Source organism: Chionomys nivalis, chromosome 15, assembly GCF_950005125.1.
Source record: "Chionomys nivalis chromosome 15, mChiNiv1.1, whole genome shotgun sequence".
Classification (NCBI taxonomy): domain Eukaryota; kingdom Metazoa; phylum Chordata; class Mammalia; order Rodentia; family Cricetidae; genus Chionomys; species Chionomys nivalis.
In genome coordinates this window covers 50,589,692-50,613,271 of record NC_080100.1, presented here as the reverse complement: position 1 = coordinate 50,613,271, position 23,580 = coordinate 50,589,692, and the positions used below count along the sequence as shown (strand labels likewise).

The following is a 23,580-nucleotide window of genomic DNA, read 5'->3' as shown; positions in this document are numbered from 1 at the left end:
TATGCTTGGCTCATAACCAGTGCACAATAACAACTTTATAAATGGACAAATGAATGAATGAGATCCTGTATTAGTTACTTTTCATAGCTGTGACCAACATATGTTATGTGAACAACTAAAGGGAGGAACTTATTTTAATTCCTGGTGTAGGAAGAAGTTTCCTGTCCCAGAGCTGCTTGGTCCCAAATACCCAGCAACTGCCTCTCAAATTACCACACAGAAGCTTAATAATATTTATAAATGCTTGACCAATAGCTGAGACTTATTATTAACTAGCTCTTACATTTTAAGTTAACCCACATTCCTTATTTATGCCCTGCCATGTGGCAGTACCTTTTCTAAGCATGGTGTACTTATCTTGCTTTTCTGTGTCTGACTGGTGACTCCTGACTCTTTACCCTTCTCCTTCTCATCATCCTTAGTTTGGTCACCCCTACTATACTTCCTGCCTGGCTCCTGGCAGAAAACATTTTATTAAACCAGTTCAGGTGACAAATCTTTGCAGTGTACAAGAGAATTATTGCACAACATTTTCCCCTTTTGTCTAAGGTTTTAACTTTAACATAGAAAGATTATATACAACAAAAACAGTTATCAAGTAAGAATTACAGATACAATATCTAGTCCATTTGTATTTGACAAAATTAAAGAAAATTTTGTATCTAATTTACCTTTTATCATAATTAAGGAAAACTATAACTATCTAGTTTTTGACTCCATCAAAGAATGTTACCTAATAACCTCAAACTGCCTGGACAGTCACCCAAAATTCCTCTTTAATGTTGGGGCATCTCACTCTGGCTTACAGGCCTAGCATGTGAAGTGGGGAATTTTGAAGGACTGTCTTACTTTGTCTTGGGAAAGTTTGGCAGTTACTTTTCTTGTGTCCTACTGGTCCAGTTTGGACAGTAACTGTCAGCAATTGGGACAAGGGCAGTTTCTTTGCCCACAGGACTAGCTTTTGCCATAAGGAAAAAACTCCATATCAAGTTTCTTCAATGCCTAGCTTCCTCAATTTGTAGTAATTGGTGCTGCTGAAAGCAGACGTGTCTCACTGTTGAGAAAAATATAAGTTCTTAAAACATTTTAAATGCCATATTCTGTAGGTCTTTAAAGTGTTTGAAGATTGCATATTTATCTGAAATATACCTTTGTATGACATTGTAAACATAACTAAGTTTGCTATTATAGATGACTACTAATCTGTATTTCTTAATTTTATATTGTGTTTTTAATTTTTCTGCATAAATATAACACCCTAAACAAGAGTAGAAATATACATATAGTATAACAAGATTAAATTTGTATCAATAAACTAAAATCCATACCAATGTAAAATATCCTGAGATTAATAGCTATTTTTTGGATTAAGGTAGATTCATTCAATAATCTATCCTTCTATCTTATTATTTTTACAACCTAGCTCCCTTTTCCTTTTAGAAAGAGATCTTTGAATTTTAATTCTTTTGTTTAGCTATTTTTAAAACTATGTCCAATAACAATTTGTAAACAAACCCCTAAACAACAGCAAACATCCTTAATCCATTTTGGGGGGGGGGATGTGAGCATAATTTTCTAGGCTACTTCTTGCTGATTGGGGCTACTGGTAATCTTTGGGGGACGCTGAGAAAATTTATGATTATGGTCAAATCCTGCCTGGAGTATTCTGTTTGTTTAGGCAGGACAGGCAGTGACCACACCTTTGGCCAAGTATCCCTTAGGCAGCTACATCCTGAGTCAAACCTCCTGTTATTTCCTTGAAGGAGCAGAAATATGCCTAAACTCTCTGACCTTTGGTTAGGGTCAAATGAATCCACCTCTGTGGGCCATCTTGATGTCCAAAACACCAAGTAACCACACCCTAGGTCAAGATATTGTGTTAGTAGCCACACCTTAAGTCAAACCTCTTGTCAATAGCCTTGAAGGAGCAAGAACAGGCCTGAACTCTCTGACCTTCAGTCAAGGTGGAACAAACCCACTTCAGTGGGCTCCCACAAAACCCCAGGCTTCCTAAGAAATGCTTCTAGATTCTAACCACTGCTCTCATTTTGCTTCAGCAAACATCATTATTTTCTGGTTAGACAGACTTCTCAGTGTGATGACTAATACTTCAGAGAACAACTTAAACGGAGTGAAGATTTTGCTAGGCTCCTGATTCCCAAGGTTCCTACCCATAGTCAGTTTGTCCTTCCCTGTGGGTCTGACACAGTGAGCAGAATGTTGTGCAGGCAGGAGTGCTCTGGAGTAAAGTCTCCCAGCAGCCAGGGGCAGAGAGGATGCCTTTGTTCCAAGGTCACCCCTTTTTCCCGTATTCTCTATCTGGGCCTCCAGCGCCTCTGGGTGCTGCCCACATTCAAAGAAGGTAACCTCCCTGAAGGATACATACAGATCTTTTCTTTACTATGTAGCTCTCAATCCTAATTGACAGCTAAGATCAACTCATTACTCATTTGGCCTACATCCATTTTCTGCTCCTCTCCTTGGCCCCTCACCACACACTAATCTTCCAGTGTAAATACTGAGGAAGGGAGAGGAGGTGGTCATTAGAAAGTGTTGACAGAAGTTTCTGTCCCACCTGGTCCCTCAGCCTTTCAGTCCCTAAGAAACACACAGGGGTCTACATTAATCATAAACTGGTTGGCCTATTAGCTCAGGCTTCTTATTAACTCTTTTTTTTTTTTTAAATTTTATTTATTTATTTATTATGCATACAATATTCTGTCTGTGTGTATGTCTGCAGGCCAGAAGAGGGCATCAGACCTCATTACAGATGGTTGAGAGCCACCATGTGGTTATAACTTACGTTAACCTATTATTCTTATTTGTGTTAGCCACATGGCTTGGTTTTTTTTTTTTTTTTTTTTTTTATCAGTGAGGCATTCTCATCTTGCTTCCTCTGTGTTTGGTTCACGACTGCAGACTGTGACTTTCCTCTCCCCAGAATTCTCCTGTTCTCATCACCCCACCTATACTTCCCGCCTGGCTACTGGCCAATCAGCATTTTATTAAAGCAATACAACTTACAAATCTTCACAGGGTACAAGATCATTGTCCCACAGCAAGTAAGGGTCATGTTCACCATGTAAATTTTGTCTGAGCAGGAGAGTATGATCTTATGTTTTAATTAGTTCATGTAAAGACCATAGTTCCCAGTCTCCTTTCAGTTAGATAAGGCCACATGACTCAATTCTAACCAATATCTTGTGAGAGAAAATGAAGTAATTTTGAGTTATTCCCTTAAAAGAAAGGAACAAGCATCTTTTTTTTTTTTTTTTTAAATCAACCTTTCCAGCTACCCCAAATGCAGAGGCGATGTCAGTAGCTGGAGCAGCCACCTTAGGCCACAGGACAAGCATGGCAGAAGGCAAGGCATCAATAAAGAAAATGGTTGGAAGACAGCTTCCCTTTCAGCAATTTTGAACTGCTTTTTGATATTTTCTGGGCATGAGAACGGATTACAAGATACACAATGAAACTTTCTTTAAGAGTTTTAATAACAGAGGAAAAGGGTAAAGAGGGTAGTGTACAGGCCTGTATGAAAACTGTGTGGTGAGCGAGAGATGAAGCTAAAATGTCCGCTTTTCAAGACCATCTAGCACATGCGCGCAAGGACTTACATAGCTGTGTCATGCATAGATTACATGACCACACTGCACATAGATTCGTTCATTTATTTATTTATTTATCTATTTAAGATTTTATTTATTTATTTATTATGCAATGTTCTGCCTGCATGTATGCCACCACATGGTTGCTGGGAATTGAACTCAGGACCTTTGGAAGAGCAGGCAATGCTCTTAACAACTGAGCCATCTCTCCAGCCCCATTCATTTCATTTATGTCTCAGCAATGATTAAGCACACATGGGCAGCCCGTGTATGGCGGTTCTCCAGTTGTTCCTGTCCTGAGCAGTCCAGGATGCTTGTGTTATTGCCATACCCAAGGTTCCATAGTCTTGCTTTATGCTGTCTATCCAGCTTTTTGGGGGACCTCCTCTTCACCTTATCCCGTGCCCTCCTCCAAGCAGTGCTGTCTTGGGTATCTGCTGTCATTCACTGTCATAACATGGCCGAAGTATCTCAATCGCCGTTGCTGTGTCCTGTAGTTTACTTCCTTCTGTAGATGGAGATGTCTCTCAATGTCATTGTTGCACAGCCTATCTCTTCATGTGACGCCTAGAAGCCTCCTGAGACACGCCATCCCAAACACATTCAGCTGCTGTACTGAGAAGTGTTTCATTGTCCAGGTTTTGGAGTTGTAAAGAAGGCAGCTCAAGACAAGTTGTCTCATATACTTGTAGTTTTGAGAGAAAAATAAAATTCCATCTTTCCAAAGCCACTCCACTTTGGGATCTCCATTACAGCAGCCTAACTGTCCCACCTAAACAGCCATCTCCTTACTGCAGCTGGTTTCCAGGGAGGGAGGAAGAACCGTAAAAGGAAAATATACAGGGAAAAGTCAACATCATTCCTACTGGGTGACTTGGGGACCTCTCAAAAATTAGGGGGCGGGTGATGAGTAAATCCACCTGCTAGAGCATCCAGAAAGAAAACCTAAGCCCTGAGCAGAAATGGCTCTCTGGTTTCATGTGTTAGCAACTTGGGAAAGCATGAGAGATGGAGAAGACAGCTTCTCTGCTGACTTCCCCGCTCTAGTGTAGAAAATGCCTTTGGGGAGGGAATGAGAGAATTAGCTTAAGCTGTGGATTTGGGGCTTTAGTGGGCTTAAAGGCAGACTTTAATCACTCTCCATTCCACGTGGCCCCAGCGTCTGAATGTTAATCGGATGTAAGGTCTGCTTATTCATGACCTGTCATTGTGTAAGGGGCTCACCCCAGCTATGCCAGCTGCCCAGGACCTAGTTCTAGGGGGCAGAAGATGTCGTATCACAAAGTAGGCTCCTTGATGGCACGTTGTAATGTAGAAACTCCTAACAGGTTTGGATTTTAAATCGACCTAGATTTGTTTAGGGCAAAAGGGTATTTAAAGAGGCAGTGTTTTGGGAAGTCTCTCTTAAGCTTAGCATCACCAGACAGATACAGACAGGTGCTTATCCAGACAACATGGTGGCATGTTTCTCCTCCCAGTCCCTTGAAAAGGAGAACATTCCACAAAAGATGTTCTATTAGCTAGTAGCCCTGAAGAGCGTTAGTATCTCCCTGAGATCCTAGGTTTCTGGGTTGAAACAAATTGCTGAGAGAAAAGATAAAAGAACACCCCGAAACACACTGAAGAGCCAACGTTGCAGCTCAGGAAGAGTCTACGCTGAGCAGAAAGGGGCCTCTGGTTTTTATAGAGATATATGTTGAAGGGTTAGGGTTTGCTAGCCTGTGAGGTCTTGAAAGCTAGCAAAATTACAGGAAGGGAAGCCTAATTGAAGAAAATTAGGTCTTTTTAGTGGGGGAAAACAGTGCCCTTGCAGGGGTTATTGGAATCGGCAGCCTTCCCTGCTTGCTTCCTGGCCACCATGATGTGAACAGTCTCACTCTGCCATGAGCTCAACAGCAGCACAAAGCCAGGGCGCCACACTACGATGGGCGGAAACCTTAGAAACAGGGAGTGCTAATAAAACCTCTCCTCCTTGTAAATGATTTATTACAGAGGCAGAAAGCACAAATCCCAATGGGGCAAAGACAAACAAAACCCAAACCTGAGCTACTCCTGGTTATGGCTGCTTCCCAGGCAGCAAATGCCTGACACACAGCATCTACCGTAGCCGAAAACCTCAATGCAGGTCGTGCTGGTCGGGAAGCCCGGCCAGAACAAACAACTGTCCATCTCTCCCTCTCTATTACAGCGCCTAGCGCATAGTAGGGTAATAAGAGAAGGTGTCACGTTGAGAGTCACTTGTATGTGAATTGTTGATTGCCCAACACTGTAACTCCGGAGAAGGTTAACAATCTGATTAGAAACAAATACGGAAGTTGGCCTGGTTGTTGTGACCCACGACTTTAATACCTGCACTCAGGAGGCAGAGGCAGGTGGTCTCTGTGCATTGGAGACCAGCCTCTTCTACTCAGTGAGTTCCAGGTCAGCCAGGGTTACATAGTGAGACTCTGTCTCAGAAAAACCAAGTAAACACAAAAGCAAAACAAACAAACAACCCATGAGTTCTCACCACTTCCGGGAAACCGGGATAAGAACAGGATTTCGGGACTCCAGGGCTACAAACCAGAAGATCAGGGGAACCCAGGTGAGAAAGCTTTGAGTTAAAACGCAGTTTGACTTTCCCTAGACTTTGATCAACTTTGAAAACCGCCTTGGGGAGAATAAGCTTCAAGGCTGCTCTGAGCTCCGGTGTGGCACCCGCATTCCGAGGGGATTTGGGTCAGAGGCCCCTGTGTGTGGGGGGCGGGGAGGGGCAAGGGGGCTTCCACTTGTTCGCAGAAGTCCGGGACTGACCCTGCCTGGAACCGGTGCGAGCAGAAACCCCGCTCTGCCCTGCACTCAGCCAACCTGCTGTCCTCTAGATTGCCTGGGGGAAGGAGACACGAGCAGGCGCACTTGGGCCTGGCTCTCCGCGGGTCGCCAAGGACCAAGGACCGGACCTGACTTCGGAGCAGCGGCTACCGCAGGAGACCGCGCGGCGGGCGCAGCGCCCCCTGGAGGCCGGGCGTGGTGGCGCGGGGTGGCAGAGCCCGGAGGCCGCTTCGCAGGGCAGTCCCGGCCTGCTGGGGACTTGGGCTATTTTGTGACTGCACCATCCACCCAAGCCTCATTACCACCTCTTAATGAGACCCCTTTACTCCGTGACGTGCAACCGCTCCATCTCATTAAGGAAATCGCTCTTCAATGCTGATTATTTTATTTGCAGCCATAATTATATTTCTTTCGGCTAAATCACGGTTTAATCGAGCCCACATGGAGGGCAGCAGCACTAATTACGGCGGGGGATGCGGCGGCGGCGGCGGGCGCGGGCCGGCCGGGGCGGCGGGGGTGCCGGGCGGCGGGCGCGGCCGCGGGGCGGCGGGCGGGGAGGGGCGCCGGCGGGGAGCGGGGGCCCGGGCTCAAACACAACAACTTATTACTTCTAATTCCCCAACTGTCACCAAATCACCTGCACGAAACAAGAATCTAATTTGTTAAGCTGGCATGTCTGCAGATGGAAGATCGATCTTCTCTGTAGATTTCTCTAATTGAGTGAATATAGACGCCCGGAATTAGCTGCACTCGGGCTGCAGGGAGGGGACAAGGGACAGGGAAGGGGGGCGGAGGGGAAAGAGGGAGAAGAGAGAAAAGGGGGAAAGAAAGAAAAGAAAGGCAGAAGACGTGGGGTCAGAGAGGAGGGTGGAAAGGATGAGAGCGTGGATGACGAAAAAAGGAAATGGAGACAGGAGGAGGGAATAGCGCCAAGAGGGGGGAAAAAAGAAAGCAAGAATGAAGGGAAAGCCGAGGGCAGAGAAAAATCTTACTTGCAGAAGGCTAATTACCTATAGAATCCCGTCTCCCTCCTCATCTCACCCAGCCAAGTGTGAGCCAAAGTGACTGGCGAAGCCAAGCCCCTTGTCACTCTTAACCCAGACCAACTGCTTAGGAAAAGAGAAAGGTTGCAATGGAGGGGCAGGAGTGGGGGTGATGATGAACGCTGGCTTCTGGAAGAATGGCTTACAGAATTACATTTGTTTTTCTTGTGATTTTATTAAAAGTCACTCCTCATCTCCAGAATGCGTGAAAATATCTACTTTCCACTCAGATACACCGCATTAACTTGTTGGAGGCAAATTTGTTTGTTTGTCTATTTTATTTATTTGCTCCATAAGATTGATGCAGTCTTATTAGCGCTATATCTAGTTATAGAGAGAGTAGGAATGAGACTTTTTTCTTTTGATTCCAATTACTAGCCTTGTCACCTAACTGAATAACTGATATATGATTATTTATCCTAAGTAAATAGAAATAAGAAAAGCAACAAACAACACAGGCAAACAAAATCTGTATGCCAATTATTATGTTCCACGTGGCTAATTGGGGCCATTAAAATTACAGGGCAAAAGGCAATGAAAGGGAAGCTAGGATAGACAGGGCAGGTCTATTCCTCATTGTCTGCTGTGGTTGTTTCTGCATTGAGTGCCAGTTGTCAGAAGAGAAAGACCAGAGAAAGAAACAAGCCAGGGAGGATCTGGTGACTGTGTTCATGAGGAGTCAAGCAGGTGACTGTCTTCTTGTGGTTCCCCAAAGCAAACGTGTGCGAAGAACGATTCAAAGAGAATCTATCTTTCATCTATCCCACCCACCCACCATCCATCTATCAATTCCTGTATTGCCCAAAGCTCCCAGGTTGTGACATTAGTTTGGGATAGGTTTCTTGCTTCTCAGCACTCTTGGCAAGCCCCAGCCATGCAGGTGGCTAAGCAAGGAACCTGCGATGCACTGCTTTTCAAAAGCGCTCAAAAGGTCACGCATGAAGCCCTGCTCTCAGTGTTGGAAGAAGAAGAAGAAAAAAAGGTTGGGAGCTCGGGCTCAATTTTTCTGTTGTTGTTTTGTTTCTTTTCCCTTTGCCGGTTTAGGCTGAGTCAGCTCTGTTTTGAGACAAAACAGGTTAAGCGCATCTGGACCTCAAGTCCCTCAACTCCAGGGCTAGGAACCTCTGGTGGTTCGGGCTAGGGACAGGCCTGTTTGACTAAGAGTTACACACAGATGCTTATCTTGCCCTGGAGAGCCCCCGCCGGAAGAGGAGGGCGCTTTCGCAGTGGACCGGCAGGGGCATTCAGCCGAATCTTCCTTGGCTGTGGTCTCTGGCTGTCGACCTTGAGTTCTCTCAAGCAGAGGAGTGTGGAAGCACCCGGCACCCCTTTGTAGAGGCTTCGCTTTCCCAGCTCTCCTTTCTGGTCACCCATTCCCACAAGCACGCCATCCATGGAACAGTCCGAATTTCCAGGGTGGCCATATGCAATTTAAGGACCCTTACCAGGACAGGGTGAACACTGAAGGTTGAGGAGCACCAGTTCTGGAGCCTAAGGTTGGTCTGGAAGAAATCCTGGTCACTAAGGTCGTAAACAGTTTGAGCTTCGGAGCCCCCCCCCCCCCCCCGTCCCCTCCCGGCCCTTTAATCTTTTCTTCTTCCATTCTGAAGTGGGCCCGAGCAACTCGATCTGATGTACAGTTGAAAAAGTAAACAGGACCGTTGAAGTCGCTTGATTTGTTTTCAGTAAGCAAATAATACCCCAAAGCATGGCTGTAATTTACCACGAATTAAAATTGATTCTTTTCATCAGGCAAGAAAATAGGAAAATGTGAGATCGTTAATTATTGAGGGAGGCGCTTCTCATTAAAGGGAACAATGTTACAATTCAGCATCTAATAGCAGGACTGTGAATAATAGCGTGCCGTATTTCGGCCCACTGTCTGCACAGAAAAGAGCCGTTTACAAACAACGCAAGCAGCCGAAAGTTACATTTAATAAACACCCGAGATTTCTGTAAGTGGAAAAAGCAATTAGGGCTCTGGGCACACTACCCGATTCTTCCTGGAGCACCCTCTATATATTTTTATTCTCCCTGTCTCTATCTGTGCAAAGGATTTGCAATGATAGCAGAAACACAATTAGAGAGAAAAATCAGAATTTCAAACTTAATCTGCATAAATCCATCTTTAGAGCTTGTTGCCGGCTCTCCCATCCCATCCCAGCTCCTAGTCCAGCCACGCCTTATTTCTAAGTCTTACTCCAAAACTGGATGGTAAAACATAATGTGGTATTGTTTGTATAGCGGGTGTACTTGTAATTTACATAGCTACAAGATATATAAGTATATATATATATATATATATATATATATATGAATGAATGAAACACCTCTCTCCCAAAGTCGTCTTCAGACAGAGATACCAAGTTCTGCTCGGTCTGGGCGCTCTCGCCTCAGGAGCTAGGGTCGGTTCCCTGGCCTTTAAAGGTTCTTTGTGCTTCCTTAAAAAGGAGAAGGGGAGGAGGGTAGAAAGAAGAAGAAAAAAGATTTCCCTGTGCATCGTCCCTTGGCAGGCTCTTGTACAAAATTCAATCTCTATTTTTTATGAGAAGTAAACTGTCTAAATAAATTTTATTAGGGGCAACCAATATATTTTCTGGTAGTTCCCTTTGTTCCACTTCTACGTGTGTGTAACAATCTAAAACCTATTTATTGAGGAAAAATCACTGGATCCGTCATAGAAAATCCTTTTACTTTGCTTTGAAGTGATTTCTGAAGACATTCTTGTCATTCCGAAGATTTGGGGGCCATTGCGCTAAAGCCTCGCCTTGTTAGGGACTTCAGTTCCCATGATCAGGTGGGAAATGCTTTGAATTATCAACAGCAATGGGCCTGACCGGCACTTTCCCGGCTGCCCCAGGAACGTGGGAAGATGACGGGGAATAAAAACTCTGGTAAATACATCTCAGACGCTGCCCAGGTGGATTCAGACATTGGCCAAACCGAGTTGCAAAGAACACCGAGTGGGGGCGAGCATTTCACATCGAGACTCTGCTTCCCTGTCACGCCTGTTGGCTGCCGGCTCGGGTCTCTAGCCCCAGCTTGCTCCCTCCCCACCTCAAAGCCCCCAAGCTGCCCCCCTCACCCCCTCCCGCCCTTAGATTTCCCTTTTTCCTTTTTTCCTTTCTGCTCTCTCCCTCCCCTCTCTCTGAGGTGCTTATGCTCTGAAGTCTTGGAAGAAATGATTTAGTTTGTTTATACTGCTATAAAAATCAAGACCAATAGAAAAGTCATAAAATGAAGCGGGCTATCAATCACGCCGCAACATTGTTATTCAGTGGTTACTAACAGTGATGGATAATCCTTTGATTTTGTCCCATTGTTATTACTCTGATGTGTCTTCACATTAACTATTACACATTTATTTATCGACCTGAAAGATACAACAAAACAGAATATACGAGCGAGTGCGTGCGGGAGGACGCGAGGCACCGACGGCAGCAGATCCGGGGCTGCTGCGGGACCGGGACGTCAGCGCTTGCGAGCACACAAGCTTGTAGACTCCAGGCCGGGTTCTCTTTCCCGGTGACCTCTCCAAGTTTCTCACTTAAGCAGTCCGGTCACAGAAGTATCGGACGCTTCGGACTCTCCTGCCTTCCAGTTCCTTCTTTAGTCACTTGATGCCAGGCTCTCAGGCCTGAATACCCAGAAAAACCCACCCTGGTGGTTCGAAACCCAGGGCCAACCCTGGACACGCTCTCTTGTGCCTTGTGCCACGTACCGAGCTCACAGCCCCGCCTGGGCTACCGAACTGTCCACTCCTGCTGCGCGCACCCGCTGAGTTGTCAAATTTGGGGTTTTTGTATAAAGGAAATCGAGCTGCTTTCAGACCCTACTCAGTTTGCTTTAGGGCTTGAAAAATCCCTCCCAGGCAAAACCCTTCTGGATAAGGCACCAAGCGCCGGCCGAAAAGCCCCCAAGGCTCCAGGCGTGAAACAGTCGCCTGTGCTCCGCCTAGCGCGCATCCCGGGCTTCGGTGCCCAGCTCCTGCTAGGCCGAGTTCGTACCCGCTGCGCCCGACTGCCACAGCCCGGCCAGGTCCCGAGCTTCCGGGTGAGCGAGGGTCAGCTCACCGACAAAACCGAGTCCCTGCACTCCAAAGCGTGTGTGCACCAGTGCGGTCGCGCGCATTCGTGTGTGTGTGTGTGTGTGTGTGTATGTGTGCGCGCGCGCGCCCGCGCGGCAGGACTTTGAAAAGGGCTGAGGAAGAGAAGCAGGAAACAAAACTGCTCCAGAGTTGCTTCGCAACCTCCTTTGTCTACTTGCTCTTCCCTGACACACACACACACACACACACACACACACACCCTCTCGCATCTGCTCTCGGGCAGCATTTCCAATGTTTTGTGTAAGTCAATTGGACGACGAACAAAAAAAGCCATTTGTTCGGTATTATTTAAAACAGACTTCAGAGGGCCACCCTTTTGTGGGAGCTTTATTTGCACCAAATGAATAATCTTAATTGCATCACTCTCGAATTAAAAATCAATGTTAATCAAGTTGGGAGTAGTAAATATCAGTTTTCATTTTGCCTTGGGTAGAGGGCATTTTTCTTGTGTTGCAAATAAAACTACAAGTCAAATAACTTTAAAGGGGCATCATGTTCCGCTGCAAATACAATTGAAACGGATTGTTTGGGAGCAGATCAGAAACGGTACAGAATTTTGCACTTAATTTCCCCAGTTATCATTTACAATAAGAACCTCTGGGCTTGACAGCCAAGTCTAAACAGTAGTAAATTAGTACAAATTTATACTGATTTTACTCTAATAATCGTAATAAAAGCTTATAGATTTGGCACTAATTACATAAATGCCTAATGATCTTGAAAATTACTCTGGTTAGAAATATATTACTAATCTAAACTTTGTTGTTGGCTGGCTCTGAAAAATCAGAACATTAGAAATGGTTCGCTTCACTTGTGCAAAAGCACTTTAAATTGTTCAAGTAGTTTAACATATCCAAGAGGAAAATAACGAGTGTTTAACTTTATTTACAACCTTAAGTGGCTTTGGTAGTCTAACTGAACTTAGAAACTTTGATGGAGGCAAGTTGGGAACCGAGGTGAGATCTGTAGGCCCGTGAAGCAGGGAGTCCTGGAATGCAGCTTCTGGAGTTTGGGAGGACACATTTAGTGAATCCTCCGCCCCACCCCCAAGTAGACAGCGGGCCTTGGCGGAGTAGGGGGAGCCAACTTCCCCTTTACTGTCTAGGCCCGAGGTGGGATTGGGGCTCTGTAGGCCCCAGGGCCAAGCTGATGAGTCTGGATCCCTGGCTAAGGCCTGTAGTAGTAGAGCAGTGGCGAAATTTAGGGTGGCCCTAGAGGCCCGAGCTTGCCAGCCTGGTGCGGTCCAGTGTCGCCTAGGTGGCGCGGGCGGGGGTGGGGGTGGGACTCTCAGGTCATGCGGAGGTCATGCCCTGCTCTGGTGTCCGAACTGCCCCCGTTTCAGGGACATCCTAGACCTGAAACACCGAGCTGCGCCCGTGAAGCGAGCAAGACAGGACAAGAAAAGGGAAGGTGTGGCTGGAGAAAAACCTCAAGGAAGGACTGACCGAGCTCGCCCAGAGGCCCAGGGCGAGGCCAAGGTGGCCGCTGCTTGCTTTAGCGGCTGCTGGAGGCTGGAGCTGCCTGGGCTGCTACCGCCGCCTCCTCCCGGCAGGCGCAGGCGGGCGGGCGGGCGGAGTGGGGGACTCTCCGGGCGCTGACATTTGCAGGCTGCCCTCCTGATTGGTCCCCTCGCCGAGCTGCTCACGGGTTCATTCAACTGTTAAGCACCTCCCCGTCTCTCTAAAGGACATTATAATGCAAGAAGCCCCCTTTTTAACCACAAACCGAATTTTCTTTCATTTAGGTGATCTATATATATCTATATCGTATAGCTTATAGCTTATATCTATTTTAAATAACTTAAAGCCGCTAAAATTTGGGGGGGAACAGCTTTCGCCCTGGAGCGGTGCGCGATGCTGTCTCATGCCGACCTCCTGGACGCCAGGCTAGGTGAGTGAGCGCCTCTCACCCGGGCAGCCAGGAGAAGCCCGGGCAGGAAATTGTCAATTTGTTTCTTATTTTACCTTAATGCGCCCTAAATGGACTAATTTCTTTAAAAGTAATTGTGCTGTATTAAACTTTAATTTGATTTAACATCGTCTTTTAAAAAAATCTATGGAATATGTAGATCCCAAAACAAAAAGGAGTTAGGAATGCTGGCACCTTTTGTTTCTCTTTTTTTTTTCTTCCTCTCTCCCTTTAATTTTTTAAAAAGGAGTTCTAGCCAGTAATAATTTGTTTGGAGATGTCTCTCTCTCTTTCTTTTCCACTCTTGTTTGCTTTGATTTGGAATTTCTTTCGTCTCTCTTTTCTTCTTCCTTTCTCTCTACCATCTCCTCCTCTAAGTGTGGTTAAATTTGTTTTCTTTTAAAAAAATTAATCCGGCCTGCAGGAGAAGTGGCTGTATGAAAGCGGATTTACTAAATGTGTTGTTTGAGAAGCCCAGCTCATCCTCCGGGCATCCCCGCCTCTCCAAGGGACTCGGAGTTGCCAATGACTGGGAGGGACGAACCGTTTATTTCTCGGGAGAGAAAAGTTGAATTCTCTAAAGTTTGATTCACTGTTATGGCTATCAAGTTTGCTCGAGTTTCTTGAAAGCTTTCTGGGTTACCGGGTTCTGGGTTCCGTCTTAAGAACCATCTTTCGTGATGGATGTGACTCCATTTCCAAACACCTTCTCTGATTTGAGGGGGAGGCGGAGCTGTTTGGGGTTTATTTTGAGGGGTGGAAGGCTTGGAGACGTATTCATCTTCCAAAAGTCAGAGGGAATCGGCGAGAGTTCATTAGCACCAGGAGCAGCCTCGGAGAAAAACGCTCCAGATTTTCTCTCTCCCGCATCCCCCGTCCAAGACTTTGCTCAAGGGTTCCTGGGACACCAGGGATACAGTTAATGAAAGAACTCGGGTTTGTTTTATTGCCGGGGCCTGGGAGTGTTTTTCTTTCTTTTTTTTTTTTCTTTTTTTTTGGGGGGGAGATGCGAAAGTCGCAGCTGTGGACCACCAGAATCGGCTGTGGAGAGAAGGGAAAGGCCAAGAAATGTTATTTCAACCTAGCTGTCCAAATCCTGGGAAACCCGGCTGAGGACCAGGCAGTTTCCGCGGCAGGGCGAGCGCGAGCGTGGGCACGGAGGGAGCGGTGGATGGGGCTGAAGGAGAGCTACTCAGGGAAGACACCTTGCTCCTGACCTCGGCAGGAAAGTAGTGACCGAGATCCCCTTCCCTCTTTAGGTATGAAAGATGCTGCCGAGCTTCTGGGTCACCGGGAGGCAGTGAAGTGTAGGCTGGGCGTGGGGGGCTCTGACCCTGGGGGCCATCCCGGGGATCTGGCGCCCAACTCGGATCCAGTCGAAGGAACCACTCTGCTGCCGGGCGAGGACATCACCACAGTGGGCTCTACTCCTGCTTCCCTGGCGGTGAGCGCTAAAGACCCTGACAAGCAGCCGGGGCCCCAGGGTGGCCCCAATCCCAGCCAAGCCGGTCAACAGCAGGGCCAACAGAAGCAGAAGCGCCACCGGACTCGCTTCACCCCAGCGCAGCTCAACGAGTTGGAGAGGAGCTTCGCCAAAACTCACTACCCTGACATCTTCATGCGTGAGGAGCTGGCGCTGCGTATTGGGCTGACCGAGTCGCGAGTACAGGTACACCCGACTTGGGCTGGGGGTGGGGCGCAAGGAGGGACAGGAGGACCAGGGCACCGAGGAGCTGGGTATTCTGTGCCGCTGCGACCCCGGCACTTGCTGGATAGGAAGAGCTCTTTCTCGTCTTAACACTGGCTACGATGCTCGACAGGCCCCAGTGGATTATCTCCATTGTAGCCACGTACCCCTACCCACCCCGCTGAAACTCCTCAAAAAACAAAACCAAAACAATAAAACAAGCCCAGCTTTATGGGGATGCCGGGTCCAACTCTCGCCTCCAGAGAAGGGAACCTCCTTGTCTCCCCAGCAGCTAAGCCCAGCGCACACCTTGCTCCTGCTCTCACTATTGACAAGCGTTTCATTACCTTGTAATGAGTTTCTATTACGAATTTGGATAAATGGGGGAAATGTCACAATTACACAGAAAACAGGAAAGAGGAATTACTGTGCACTGGGTGCCTTTAAAAGAGGGGTGGCATACTCAAATTGCCGAGTGTGCGTTTATTCTCTTAAATATCACCCTCTTAACTTTCAGGAAAAATATCCTCAGCTTTGTTGTTTTCAAAAGCTTGGGTGATCTAATGAGGCGTTGGGACTGGTCGGAAATACTACACCATCTATGAACTCTGGGATTTTAATTTTAACAAAATATTTAGATTTCCCTAAGGATGAAGGCAGGAATTGAGCATTTCCTGTTTCAGATATCTGACCCGAAGAAGAAATTTTTCAGGTCAGAAAGATAAACCTGTAATAGAGAAAATAGTTATTGTGTCCTTATTTTTATCCAACCACCCTCCAAGTTGTAATTGTTTGGAATCTAGGAATTCTCACCTGTACCTCTTCTGAATATTTGTGGGAGAAAAGTATAAGATTAATGAATCCCAATTCCTTCCTTTCCCTTTCAAAAGACTGACCTGCTATTTCATAGACAGGCCTTTGGACGAAACCTTGCATTTAGCCTGGAGCTATCCACGGTGCTGAAAATTTCGTCCCGGTTACTTTGGATTTTTTTCTTTTAAAGACTGGGTGCCAAATTGACTAATTTGTTCAGTGTTTCTCGACTTTGTAAATTAACTTTAAGAACTTAAGTTCGCTTACATTTGATTGACCAGGAAATCAGAATTTGTTTCCATTTGGTGTTTTGTAGATCGTCTAAACGGGAATATGTACTTTTGTTCTAATAAGAAACGAGTATCACCAGGGTCTTAAAATGGTCAGATTAATAGATAAATATTCCTAATTCTTGCTACATTTATTCAACAGAAATCTGGATATTCGTTAGTAAAATTAAAACTATGAAAAGCTTGAACGCTGAGGCACAGACATTACACATATGAAGAATACTAATCACACTGTTCAGGCATATTCCTGTTCTTTAAATCTTCACCTTACATGCCTCTTTAACTGTGGGTTCAAACTGTAATAGAAATACACAAACTCAACACATGCCAATTACAGTGCTTAATTGTAGGCTCAATATCGGAGAATAAAAGTTCACAAATTTACTTTTTGTCCTCAAGAGAAATCTTAACTATTAAATTTTGTTTTAGAGAGTGCAGTGCTAGTCTTAACCTAGACATATTGGTAATTAGTTCAAATTAAAATAGAACTTAGAATCACAAATAAAATATAATTGGAAGGCTGATTTTATGAAAAAAGAAAATGAGGTCTATTAAACTTTATTAGGTCTCCCCAAGGTTAATGACAGTGATTCTTTTCATAGAAAAAGTTATAAATGAAATAAAATATACACTGCATGGTAGCTATTTTGAAAAAATACACAAAAGAATATGCAAGAAGAAAGAGATAAAGTATGTTAATTGTTCTAGCATAATGTTCAACCAAAGATAATAGCTTGAGCCTACTGATAGAAACAATTTAATAGAATGGCAATTTCAATATTTTTAAAAAATAATGTTTCATAATTTAAAAAGTAATCAGATCAACATAACCTTCTTAATTAGCATTTCACAATGATTAACATTATGTAACTTAATGCAAAAACAGTTTATGGAAAATGTATTTACTTCACAATTCACTGTACCATTGCTCCTTGACCAAATTCAAATTAAATAGTAATTGGTTTACATTCTTATATGATGAGTGCTTCACAGTTTTCTTTATAGTTAGCAGACTGCCACACATTCTTTCCAGTGTGTGGGCCACTGCACTGATTAAAACGTTTAACTTATTGCAATTGTATGTTTTCAAAGATGCTTTTTATTTTAGACTAAATTATCCAGCACACTTATTTTTTGTCCTTATCTGGACTGCACCACACTGTGAAGTATTTACTAAAGCACCTCTGCTGATACCAAGGCCAATTCTGTGTATGATACTGCTCCCCTTTTCTGGCTAGTGTAATAAAACCGTTCCTTTTATAGCATGCCATTATTAGAAACCAATTTCAGAATTATTTATAACCTGGAATGGCTTATTAAGCAGCAATGCGAGAATCATGCAAATTATGCGATCAAATGCAATATAATAAGCATAATCATTAGTCTCTAGCACGGATTAATTAACTTTCAATATTTTATTTACATAAAAACCAAATCAGTGAAATAACTTCTGCACAGTCAGGCTTGCCTTTCAATATTTTATACGAACAAAAATAATGTGCTGTAATTCCATTGACCGTGTCCCTCAGAATGGCCCTGTCACCTGCCACATCTTAATAGGGGGACAAGCTGAGAGTATTTTCTAGTTTTCTAATGGAATGAGAAATTGCATTTTCTTCCTCTCCCAGCACTATTAAAGTGTAATGAATTCGGCCCAGAGTTCACGGCTGGCTGATCGAAATGAACCTGAGATCTAGACTTTAATACAGCGCCCCAGATTTCCTCCCAAATCTTCACATTAATCATTTGCTGGATTCCAATGAGGTCTTCATAAAGCATTTGCTTCAAGTGTGTGTGTGTGTGGGGGGGGTAATATTCATTCTCTCTCCCCTTCTTTCTCTATTCCTGAGCCATTTATAGCTGGGGAATTAAACGGGCTATATATTTTAAAATACATTTACAGTATGTCTATATTACTGTAACAGCAGATATCATGAAAGTGGATTTTTAGATTCCAACCTCCATTAGATTCTCACTGTTGTATTAAGCATTTTCTGAGGAGATCTGCATTTCAAACGGAGGACAAAGTTGGATCTTTGGCTGTGGTTAAAATATTTCTTGGAGTTGTCATCTGTGCTTCCTGAAAGCCTCCCTTAGGTTTTGTCTACATTTTAACCCGTCATGCTCTAGTTTTCAAGTGGAAACATTCACATTTTAAAAACATATGCATCACAGCTTGGAATGGAGGTGCTCAGAGGCCATGAAGATTTTTCCCCCTTGAATCTCAGTAAACCATGAAACATAAAAAATTTGTAGTCATCGTTTGACTACTAACCCGCAAACATAATTGAGCATGATTTTTCGATTATTCCTCTAATATTTAGCCCTTTAACAGTGGTTCTTTTTCTTGTGTGCATGAGCAGACTCTGGATTCAGAAGTTTTTTTGTTTTTTGTTGTTTTATTTTTGGCAGCAGTGTTCGCTCTTGAAATCCTGCGGGGCAGTTTGATGTGGTTTTTCTTTCTTTTGCTTCTTTCTCCACCTCTTCTCCCAAGTTACCACCTCCCGAAACACTGACCCTCTAGGACTCACTGGCTCCAGGGAGTGTTAGGACTTGTTCTCAACTCTCTTTCAAAGCGCCCCTTGGAAACTGCAGGTGCATTGGGAGAACATTTTGAATACAGCCAAGAGTCAGTCAAGGGTTTCCTCTTGTCCAGTTCCCCAAACTAATGTTGGGTGAGGGCTTCAAACGGTCTTTGGGACATTAGGTCTCCTCACTTTCTTTCCCCCTAAGGCCAAAGGCTGCTCACAGCTCAATCGGCCACATTGATCCCAACACCACCATCAAGAGCCCTGCGGCCTCGTTAATCACTGTGCCACCAGCTCAAGAGCTGCAGCTAAGGACTGCAGCATCCATATCCATCCCCAGCATGGGTTAAATGACAATGTGGGAGATGGTGTACACACTAGAGAAAGATAAGCCGGTGAGCAAAGTTGCTGGTGAGACAGGAAGACAGGGTGGCTTCAGAGAGAACGCTAGACTGCAAAGCTCTTCATGCTTACAGGGCTATAAATCCTTGGTTTACCAACAGTGAAGGCAAATGGGTCCATATTCCTGAAACTTTAACTTGCAAAGCAAACACTACATAGATCAGATTGCCAGGTAAATCACTTTTGGGGTCACAGATGTGGAGAATAGGTTGTGTTGGCCAAATTCTAACAGGACTAGTCAATATTTGATCTCTGTCCTGCCCCACTTTATAGTTAGCATCAGGAGTCATCCTGCTAACTAGATTTTAAAGGAAAGCCTGCCAAGGAAGTGCACTGAGAACCCCCTCCCCTGAAAGATGAAATTCGAATCGCTGGAGATGGGACATTATCAAGGTCAGATGGGGCGTCTATTATTCAGAGGAATTCTCATACTGTGATAGTGAATTTTACATTTGTAGGCACATTTGTAGGCTCTGACATTCCTGGGCCACAACTAGGAAGGAAAAATGAGGAGGCTTGTTTGAGGTATAGTTTATTAAGCAGTTCTTCCTGGAAAAAGAAAAGATGCATCCCTCATCCCAGCAAATTTAGATTTGCATTTTGACCAGTGAGAGTTCTAAAGTTGACTTCCTTTCCTTTGTATTTGCTTTAGTTTATAACACAAGAGGCGTGTGTGTGTGTGTGTGTGTGTGTGTGTGTGTGCAACTTGCAGGCAGTAGAGGACATGTTAGGGATCTGAGGTAAGTTACTGGGAGGCATAGATCGAAGGGGTTCGGGACTCTGGCTGCAAGTTCCAGCACACCGGAACTGCAGACAAAGGTGTCCTCACAGCATTTTGGGAGTGAGACGGGGAGGAGCATTGTGGCAGTTCCATCAAGCGCTGAGGGAGGAATCAGAAATCAAGGTGGCAACCAAACACCACCGCAGCTCAGTGGCTCATTTTGCCACACGGGTCACTATATTAACCTCTCTGCTCTGTCAACCGTGATGTTAGGGGGTTTCCTTTGTCTTTCGATTTTGAAACTGTTTATGTCATTCGTGGCCTTTCATCAATTTCCAAATTTCCAGTGTTTCTGAAAATTCTATACCCCATCAGTGCTATAAGACATGCTATTAAGCCACATGGGTACTCATGTTTATCTTCATTTGTACACCTGTGGGTCGAGTCTTGACACATGCCTGCCTGCAGACTGGTGCATCTGTACAATGCACAGACTATGCCAGAATACAGGGGGTGCTGAACGCTGCACACGGTGGTATGTGTGGTGGTGCTCACTCTCTGCGTTCTGCGCCAGTGGGCACCGCGGCTTCAGAGCGCCGCTGGAGTCTGCGCTTGGTGTCAGCAAAGGGGCGTCCGTCGTTCCGCGGAGGCGGAGAACCCGGAGCTCGCTCTGGGCATAGGGGCGTGTCGAGCCCGGAACACCGACTCAGCCAGGGGTCGAGTGACAGTGAGAAGCCGGGCTCCCGGGACTCGATCTCCCACCGGGGTCGCTAACCTCGCCGGGTCTTGTCTCCCCCACCCCGCCCGCTGCAGGTCTGGTTCCAGAATCGGCGCGCCAAGTGGAAGAAGCGCAAGAAGACCACCAACGTGTTCCGCGCGCCAGGCACGCTGCTGCCCACGCCGGGCTTGCCCCAGTTCCCATCGGCCGCTGCCGCCGCCGCCGCCGCCATGGGTGACAGCCTGTGCTCTTTCCACGCCAACGACACCCGCTGGGCGGCGGCCGCCATGCCCGGCGTGTCCCAGCTGCCGCTGCCGCCCGCGCTCGGCCGCCAGCAGGCTATGGCGCAGTCGCTGTCCCAGTGCAGCCTGGCCGCGGGGCCACCTCCCAACTCCATGGGCTTGTCCAACAGCCTGGCGGGCTCCAACGGCGCGGGGCTGCAGTCGCACCTCTACCAGCCCGCCTTCCCCGGCATGGTGCCCGCCTCCCTCCCTGGCCCCAGCAATGTCTCCGGCTCGCCCCAGCTCTGCAGCTCTCCGGACAGCAGCGACGTGTGGCGGGGCACGAGCATCGCATCCCTGCGCCGCAAGGCGCTCGAGCACACAGTCTCCATGAGCTTCACCTAATGCCGCTGCGCGCAGCCCAGCCCGCACCGCAGGGCGCCACCCACCCCCCGACACACCCTCGGCCGCGCGCGCCGGGCTCCCAGCTCCTCCGCCCGGTGTCCCCGGTCCTCCCCGACCCCAGCGAGGCCGCCACCCAAGTTCCCCTCCCACCTCTTCCCGCCCGGCTGCCCGAGCTCAGCGCTGCCCGCCGCCCCGGCCTCCCGCTTGCCCAAGTCGTGCTCGCACCCTCCTCCCGGCCTCTGCCTGGCGGCGTCCCCGGCCACACATTGGTCACGACCCCCCACCCCACAACGTCCCCACGACCCCGCCTCGCCCGCGCCTCCCTTCGGGCTCCTTCTCTCCCAGAGCCTCACACCCCTGCTCCCGCGCCCGGCAGAAAGCATCCTTCCCGCCATTTTACTTACCAGGGAGTCGACTCAGGATCTGAAATCAGACACCAATGGACTGGTTTGTGGGCAGAAACACACCACACACACACACACACGCACACACACACACACACCATAGCTCACGCTCAGACTCTACACGCGCGCGCGCGCACACGCACACACACAGTGCATCTTGGTCACACACAGACGTGTTCAAGGTACAGCACAATGTTAGGGATTTTTGTCTTAAAGGTGGACAAGCATCTGCTACCAACCGCCTCATCTGAGGGCCCAAATGATGTAATTTGATTTAACCCTGTATTCTTTCTCCGAACTCCTCTCTTTCCGGGACCACCACCCTGCCCTGTCTACCCAGTCCCGTCCACGCAACCCTCTATTGGCTTACAAAAGACCGCTTTCGTTATAACAACGAGCCACAGCTCGGGTTTTTCTTTTCTTAAGCACAAAGGTGTGAGGGTATAGAAGGGAAGGCTTCTCAGGAGGAACTTGCCAGCGGATTGGGTGGCTGGAGCAAACTGAAGCGGTTATGTGAGGAAGGAAGGGGTGATCTCTCCCATTTTGATAGGCCTTTATAGGAAGAGCAAAATACACACGTAAGGATTTTTTTTTTCCTTTTGTAAAAGCAAAGCCACATGTCTTTTCTAGATCCTTCAGGACTGGTATTCGTTTGCTTCCTTTTCTGTTTTTCTCTTCTCGCTGCTCTGTGCCCTTGGTTGTTTTGTGGCCGTCCTATCGCGTCCTTCCTGCCCCCCCTCGGCCTCCTACCGGCCGCCGGTGGGTGCAGGCGGACATCTAACAACCCTGCAACTTTGTACAGAGAAACACAATCAGCTCCTTCTGCATGTGCTGGTCAAATCCAAACCCAGAGAACAGAAGCGCTTTCTAAGAATGAACAAACGTGAAATAGGATGTTTTGTGTAGATAAAGCATTCTTGTTACATACTGGTCAATTTGTGATATGTTTTAACTTATTGTCTGTGCTTATTTATGGAATTTGGTTTTCTTAATAAATGTTTGAGCTAATATAAAGCATATTATTTGACTTTTCCGGACAAGTTTATATCAACTTAAATGTAAATGGATAAAAATAAAATCATTTTCAGTATGTGATACGGAGAATGATGGGTTTTGGTGTAACTTGGGCCGGCGGGATTGGGAGGGAATCTCAGAGGAGCGGGGAGAGGGCTAATCTCAACTTGTGCGGTGGGGTACCAGGCCCTCCGCCCCCGCAGTAGACTTGGGTGTACTTTCTGGGCAGCCCCGCTGAGGCCTCCACAGCAAGGCTGTCTGCTGTGCTGCAGACACAGGCCAGGCCTGCAAAGACCGGCAGGGAGGAAGTGCGGAAGCCCGGCCGGGCGCTTTCCACGCGAGCTCAGAGTCTCGCGAGGCTTTGGGCCTAAGGTCGGACTCTGGGCATGGCCGGAGGGCCACAGGGGGGTCAAGGGTTGAGCCGCTTTGGCGCCGGGGTCGGTGGGACTGCGGCGCGGAGGGCGTCCCTCGCGGACTGAGGAGGCCGCGGGTGAGAAGCCTCGGCCTGGAGAGCGTGAGCTCGGCCCGCGGTGCTGCTCAAGGCCGCGCCTGCTCCGGGGCAGCCTGGGCGCAGCTCCCCAGGCGTCCCCACGCTAAGCCCCAGCGTCCCGCATTGCCCTCGCGGGGACAAACGAGGGCTCCGAAGATGTGGCGTGGCCCCCGTGACGCCTGGGTGCTCCTCCGGGCCGCCCTTGCTGGTCGGCTCTGGTTTTCCTGGGGCCCTGCTCGGTGCCAGGTAACCTCGAAGTTAGCCACGTGCTCCGGGGATTGCCCTCAAGGCGTGGTCGAAATGGCTGTGTCTGCCATAGGCTGCGGGGGGGGGGGGGGGGGGGGTCCGCCGGCGTGTTTTAGAATCGGAGGCAAATCGATATCACACTCTTGCTTTGGAAAACTAACCA

At 47.0% G+C, this 23,580-nt stretch overlaps 1 protein-coding gene across 1 annotated transcript; it reads left to right on the top strand.

The window, feature by feature from the left end:
• The first annotated feature begins 13,375 nt into the window (after positions 1-13,375).
• Otp (orthopedia homeobox) lies at positions 13,376-22,596 on the top strand. The gene is made up of 3 exons (XM_057790055.1): positions 13,376-13,460; positions 14,738-15,147; positions 20,733-22,596. Exons 1-3 carry the CDS (start codon positions 13,424-13,426, stop codon positions 21,261-21,263), a joined length of 978 nt encoding a protein of 325 aa, XP_057646038.1. The 5' UTR covers positions 13,376-13,423; the 3' UTR covers positions 21,264-22,596.
• The last annotated feature ends 984 nt before the right edge of the window (positions 22,597-23,580 follow it).